This window comes from Camelina sativa, chromosome 14, assembly GCF_000633955.1.
Source record: "Camelina sativa cultivar DH55 chromosome 14, Cs, whole genome shotgun sequence".
NCBI lineage: Eukaryota > Viridiplantae > Streptophyta > Magnoliopsida > Brassicales > Brassicaceae > Camelina > Camelina sativa.
This window is the reverse complement of record NC_025698.1, coordinates 29,685,790-29,692,456: the sequence shown is the minus strand read 5'-3', so window position 1 is coordinate 29,692,456 and position 6,667 is coordinate 29,685,790. Positions and strand designations below refer to the sequence as shown.

The 6,667-nt window shown below is 42.4% G+C and overlaps 3 protein-coding genes across 4 annotated transcripts in view; 2 read left to right on the top strand and 1 right to left on the bottom strand.

The window, feature by feature from the left end:
* Positions 1,911–3,177, top strand: LOC104744134 (multiple organellar RNA editing factor 8, chloroplastic/mitochondrial-like). Its single transcript, XM_010465148.1, has 6 exons — positions 1,911–2,326; positions 2,418–2,515; positions 2,608–2,673; positions 2,811–2,891; positions 2,937–3,032; positions 3,065–3,177. Exons 1-6 carry the CDS (start codon positions 1,911–1,913, stop codon positions 3,175–3,177), a joined length of 870 nt encoding a protein of 289 aa, XP_010463450.1.
* On the bottom strand, positions 3,350–5,156 carry LOC104742845 (histone-lysine N-methyltransferase, H3 lysine-79 specific). Its single transcript, XM_010463902.2, has 6 exons — positions 5,049–5,156; positions 4,593–4,942; positions 4,468–4,520; positions 4,224–4,261; positions 3,721–4,138; positions 3,350–3,624 (listed from the first exon to the last, which is right to left on the bottom strand). Exons 1-6 carry the CDS (start codon positions 5,060–5,062, stop codon positions 3,397–3,399), a joined length of 1,101 nt encoding a protein of 366 aa, XP_010462204.1. The 5' UTR covers positions 5,063–5,156; the 3' UTR covers positions 3,350–3,396.
* The window catches only part of LOC104744133 (UBP1-associated protein 2C-like), a 9,324-nt gene continuing 7,968 nt past the window's right edge, over positions 5,312–6,667 (top strand). The window contains exon 1 of one of the 2 annotated variants that reach the window (XM_010465146.2): positions 5,312–5,785. In XM_010465146.2, coding sequence (XP_010463448.2) covers positions 5,431–5,785 — 355 coding nt within the window. In that variant the 5' untranslated portion in view covers positions 5,312–5,430. Of the gene's footprint in view, positions 6,639–6,667 lie in introns of both variants that reach the window. The other variant, XM_019236201.1, reaches the window with a different exon arrangement.

Genomic DNA, 6,667 nt, shown 5'->3' with positions numbered 1-6,667 from the left:
AAAGCACGGCTTGTAGCACAAGGATTCTCTCAAAGACCCGGCATAGATTATGAGGAGACATACTCCCCTGTGATGGATGCAACGACTTTTAGATATCTAATAAGTCTGGCCATAAGAGAAAATTTGGATTTACGGTTAATGAATGTTGTAACCGCCTATTTATATGGTCCACTGGATAATGAGATTTATATGAGATTATCAGAGGGTATAGAACACAAAGATAAAAGTGGTTCTCGAGACCAGTACTGCATAAGGCTAGACAAATCACTTTATGGACTGAAACAAAGTGGTCGAATGTGGTATAACGGACTAAGTGATTATTTAGCTAAGAAAGGCTATAAGAATGACCCAATCAGTCCATGTATATTAAAGAAGTTTGCAAACAAAGGATTTGTGATAATAGTAGTCTACGTGGATGATTTAAACATCCTCGGTACCTCTGGGGAAATCGCCTAAACTGTAGAATACCTCAAGAAAGAATTTGAGATGAAAGACCTAGGCAAGACAAAATTCTGTTTGGGATTGCAGCTTGAGTACAGAAACAATGGGATCCTTGTGCATCAAAAGGCATATACAGAAAAGGTACTCAAGAGATTTAATATGGAGCAAGCTCACCCATTGACTAGCCCAATGGTTGTTAGAAGCTTAGACTTGGATAAAGATCCATTCGCTCCTAAGAAGGCCAATGAAGAAGTTCTTGGTCCTGAAGTGCCTTACCTCAGTGCTATAGAAGCGTTAATGTTCTTGGCTAGCCACACTAGGCCGGACATATGCTTTGCCGTGAACCTCCTTGCAAGATATAGTTCTTGTCCGACTATAAGGCACTGGAATGGTATTAAACACGTCCTACGGTACCTGCAAGGAACGGTAGATTTTGGTCTATATTATACTAACCATAACAAAGAAGGTTTAGTTGGTTTTGCTGATGCAGGTTATCTATCCGATCCACACAATGGTAAGTCACAAACAGGTTATGTGTTTACACACGGTGGTACGGCGATCTCTTGGCATTCAATGAAGCAGACTCTTGTGGCCACATCGTCAAATCACGCGGAGATTCTAGCCATCCATGAAGCCAACCGTGAGTAAGTTTGGTTGCGGTCCATGACTCAGCATATTCGGACAGATAGTGGATTGGAGGACAGCAAGGAAGCAACCGTAATCTATGAGGACAACCCGGCCTGCATTGCACAGCTCAAGGAAGGATACATCAAGGGAGATCAGACGAAGCACATACTGCCAAAGTTCTTCTTCACACATGAACTACAAAAGGCCGGAGAAGTTCAAGTGGTACAAGTACAGTCATGCGACAACTCAGCCGATCTCTTCACCAAAGCATTGCCGACAACAACGTTCAAGAAGCTGACGCACCAGATTGGAATGCGGAGGCTTAAGGACTTGGAGTGATGTTTGGATCAGGGGGAGCAATGTGTGCTGTACTCTTTTTCCTTCACCAAGGTTTTGTCCCACTGGGTTTTCCTGGTAAGGTTTTAATGAGACAGCATCCCCTAAGCACATTGCATCGATCCCATCCAACATAGGCACGGTCATCTCGTCCAAGGGGAGTGTTGTAAAACACTTAGTGGACTCTATAGACCGGCCCGTTCACAGTCCATTAGGACATGGCCTTACGGCCCATATTATGTATCTCGGCCCATCGGTCCATGAGACTTAGTCTATGTCGGTTTGGACTTTGGCCTTTATACTCCCTATATATATGTAACCTCATTCGATTATCAATAATAAGAACAAGAGATTTCTCCCTTTAACTCTCTAGTTTCACAACACTCAAATCATTTTCCGCTTATTTTTTTTGTTGTTGCATTACTGATTACTTACACCATGCATTATATATAAAGTTTTAGTACAAAACCTTTCTGGTATAATTTTCTAAGGGTTTTACGTTTCCAATGGCGACTCAGACTGTTTCTCGTTCCATCGTTGGCCGGCCGGCGAAATCTTTTGCCTTACTTTTTAAGCGTTCCTTCGCTTCTTCATCTCCTCTCGCCAATTTCCCAGCGGCTTCTCTATCTGCGTCAACGTCGCTGAACCGTTCCCGTCCTCTCGTCGCTGGATTCTCAACGTTGTTGGTTCGTGGTGGTCTGTTTTCGGCTAGAGATCTGTCCAGGCACGCTACTTCGTCGTCACTGAATGGTCCCAACCCTAATTGTTCGAATCGGCCACCACCAGAGGAGACCAATGAGCTCGAATTCGATGGTTGTGATTACGAACATTGGCTTGTTGTCATGGATACCCCTGAAGGCGATCTCACTAGAGACGAGATTATTGATTCCTACATCAAAACCCTAGCTCAGGTCGTTGGCAGGTATATATATATTTATAACTCTCTGAGTTCAGAATTATTTCTATATCTGCTTTTGTTGAATGTGTCTCTCATTGTGCATTGAGCATTTCAGTGAAGAGGAGGCAAGGATGAAAATCTACTCTGTGTCGCACAGATGCTACTTTGCTTTTGGAGCACTAGTGTCACAAGATGTTTCACTTAAGATCAATGGTAAAAGCCTAATTGTTGCTTGCTTGAGTTATAAGCAATTAAGCATTGGTGTGAATTCTTATGATATCATCTATATATATATGAAAATACAGATTTGCCTAAGGTTAAATACGTTCTTCCTGATTCCTACATGGATGTGAAGAAGAAAGACTATGGAGGTATGTTGATTATTCTATGGTAATTTTGCATTGTAGTCCCAAGATAGCGTTGCTGGAATTTGCAAGTGACATCAATATTTTGATCACGTCAGAGAGTAATTAGTCTTGATGGGGTTTCTGACATGACTCTTTTTCAGGAGAACCTTTCATTAATGGAAAGGCTGTTCCATATGACCCAAAGTATCATGAGGAGTGGATGAGGAACAATGCTAGACCTGGTAAAAAATTTAGTAGAGCAGCTTATGGAAACAATGCTGGAGCAGGTTATGGAAACAGACGCAATGACAGTCCTCGCAACTGGGATAGTAGCAGGAACTTGGAGAGTAGAAGAGAGAAGGATAGGAGAATTCAAGACACGGGTAACAACCCAATCATCTACCGGAGATCTCCACCACCGGACATGAATGGAGGATGGTCTGGAAACTACCAGCAGAACGGTGGATACCAACAGCAAGGTCAGGCAGCCATACCCGCCCGATAGGGATCAATACCAGGGTTAAGTAGTTGAACTGTCTTGGGTTTTCATGTATAGGAGCTTTTCAATACGGAACTGAAACTATGGTGGTCAGTGTGCTTTAGTTTGTCACTCTGCATCTATTTAATAATTGGTTTATTTTTATATATCCTCAAGTCATTCTTTTGAACACTTTATTTCAGTATTTAGTGGCACAAGAAGTAAAGAGATAACTCTATAAATTAGGAGTAGGAGTTGAAAAGATCGAGTTAATCAAAATCTATTGAACTCATGGCAAAAAAAAGACCAAATCTCGATAAAACATCATTTCCTCGTAGGTTCTTGGCAGCTTGGATCTGATCAGCAAGTGAGATATCTCCTCTTGTTCTCTCTTTCCTTATCAGTTCCAAGTCCAGTTTCTCCAGTTTAGCTGCAACAGAAACTACCCTATCCGTTCCAACAGCGATTTTACCAAGACTTGCTTTCTTCTTCCGAATCTGAAAAGATAGTTATTCAAACCAAAGAATCATCAAGTCGTTTTCTAGTTTTCTCAGAGACATCAACGGAGTAGCTTATTTTTTTGTTTTTTTTACCTTTGTTAGTCTCTTCTTCAGTTTAGAACGTGAAGCAATGGTTGGATTCTCTCTTTTCTGCCTTGGCTTTCGAATCTTTCCTTCTCGACGGTCTTTCTCTTCACGTTCTTTCTTTCTTTCTGCAGCTCTCCTCATCTTTTCAGTCCTGGCTTGTGCAGCTTGTTTTGCTATCATCTTGGTTTGTTCCTTTGCTCTTGCTTTCTCTTCAGCTAACTGAAGCTGCTCAGATAAAAACTCTTGTTTTATTCTTTCGTAACTGTCCCACTCGAGTTCTACTTCACCACTTCCTCCTTTTCTTGCAGCTTCTGCAATGTTTTCTGACCACAATGACGTGAACTTCTCCTTTAATCGCTTAGATCTTGACCGTTCTGCCCAAACTTGTTTCACTGAAGCTCTTATCTTTTCCTTTGTTTCATCACTGCAAGAGACAAACTTAGCTTTTATATAATATGCTTCTAACTTCAGTGTGGTGTACATACACTTAAATAAGCTCACTAATCTACCTATGTGGTTGTTGATGGTCAGACATCTTCTTCCGAACCTGAAAGATATTGAAGAGAAAACAAAGCTTTCAACTTAAGCAGAATATATCCCCTAAGCAGAGAAACAACAACCCAAAAGACACAACATTGCGAGTTTGGCTTTGTATCTTTCACATCATATGGTTCTTCTCACAGTAAACAATAGAAGATGTACACAACAAAATGTCCCTGAATTGTATTGTAGTAGTATCTTACTTGACTTCACCTTGGGATTTCTCAAAGCTTCGATTGTTCTCTGCTTGATTCGTCTTCGAGTATCTGTTAAGATTTTGCATTCAAACTCACTACACAAAGCCTCAAAGAAGAAACAATTCAGATAATGCCCCTTACCTTCAGTGTGTTTCCTTCCTTTGTTCCATGGAACCTTTCCTTTATTTGCTAACCCAATCTTCCTTCTCCTCTCCTCTTCTTTAATAACCTTCCTATCACCATCAGCTTCAGTATCTTTATCCATAGCCTTCACCTCAAAAACATTGACTTCTCTGCTATGGCTCTCAAACACATTGCGCAATGATGACCCTACAGATTTCAACTCCAATCCTCTAATAGAATTCAAAGAAGCAAGTGATTTGGTTATTCTCAAACTCAAAGGTTCTTTGAGATTCCAATAAATCGAACAAGCGCATCGGATTGGAGCACGAATCGATTGAAATGGGTATCTCATCTCCATCGATACCCCTCTGCCAAAAAAACACACACACATCAACCAATTATTTTCCAAATTGATTTCAAATCACAAAATGATGTGAAGGAAAAAAAAAAGCTTGAGAAAGGAGAAGCACTCACATACGCAGCGACATTCCGATACGGAGATGAACCGGAGACAAAAATTCTTCCTTTTCCTCAGACGCTAAGGTACTTTTCCGGCTAGAGCCATTGATGAAGAGGAGTAACGCAGAGAAAGAGAGAGGGAGCGGGAGTAAACTAAACAGATAAGGAAGATGGAAGGAACATTAATGGGCCTAAGGTTATTGGGCCTTATTTAAGCCCAACTTTTGTTTATTAAATAGGCATATCTCCTTTCTTATATTATACAGTATCAAGCCGACTTTTATTTTTTTCCTTAAAAAGATTATTTTTATTCTTCTTTCTTCTTCGTCTTCGTGTACCGCTCTCTCAAACTCGGGACTAGGGTTAAGGATTTTAGGCGAAAAAAAACTTTCAGACCATGGATATGTTGAAGAAGCGAAAGCTCGATGAGAATGGAATCGCGATGCTAAACGAAGGTGTCATCGGCGCCGTTTCGTCTCGATTGATGCCACATGACGCTAGGAAGATTATCGAGCGGTTCTCTACTGATCAGCTTCTCGATATCTTACAAGAAGCTGTTGTACGGCATCCAGATATCCTCGAGATCGTTAGATCAACCGCAGATTCCGATATCTCTCAGAGGAAGCTATTCATCCGTGGTCTCGCGGCGGAGACGACGACGGAAGGTCTTCGTTCGCTTTTCTCCAATTACGGAGATCTCGAGGAAGCTATCGTGATTCTCGATAAGGTTACTGCTAAATCCAAAGGTTATGGTTTCGTGACTTTTAAACATGTTGATGGAGCTCTGCTTGCTTTGAAAGAGCCGTCTAAGAAGATTGATGGGCGCGTTACGGTTACGCAGCTAGCGGCGGCTGGGAATCAAGGTACGACGAACTCACATGTTACGGATATATCCATGAGGAAGATTTATGTGGCGAATGTTCCGTTTGATATGCCGGCGGATAGGTTGTTGAATCAGTTTTTGGCTTATGGGGATATCGAGGAAGGTCCTTTGGGTTTTGACAAGATTACTGGTAAATCAAGGGGTTTTGCGTTGTTTGTTTATAAGACTGCTGAAGGTGCTCAGGCTGCTCTTGCTGAACCTATGAAGGTGGTTGATGGTAAGAATTTGCAGTGTAAGTTGGCTATTGACGGTAAGAAAGGAAAGCCACCAGGTCAAGACGGTGGTGCTGGTGTTGGACATGGTCACGGTCATGGTCACGGTCACGGTGAGGGAATGGGTATGGTTCCTCCTTCTGGACCTTATGGCGCAGCTACTGGTGGTCACGGTGGACCTGCTGGGTTGGGTACTTATGGTGGGTATTCAGGAGGAGGACCGCATCACATGAATTCCACACCATCATCAGTGGGTGTTGCTGCTGCTGGTGGCTATGGAGGTGCATACGGTGGTCATTACAGTGCTTACGGTGGTGCAGGAACTGGTGCTTATGGCGGTCTTGGTGCAGGATCAATGGGTGTTTCCGGTGGTGCTTATGGGCCTGGTTCTGGAAGTGGGGCGTATAGAATGCCACCCAGTTCGATGTCTGGTGGTGGTTATCCAGAGAGTGGGCACTATGGACATTCATCAGCTTCAGCATATCCTGGACAGCATCAGCCTGTTGGTTCCTCTCCGGTGCCAAGAGTTTCTCTTGGAG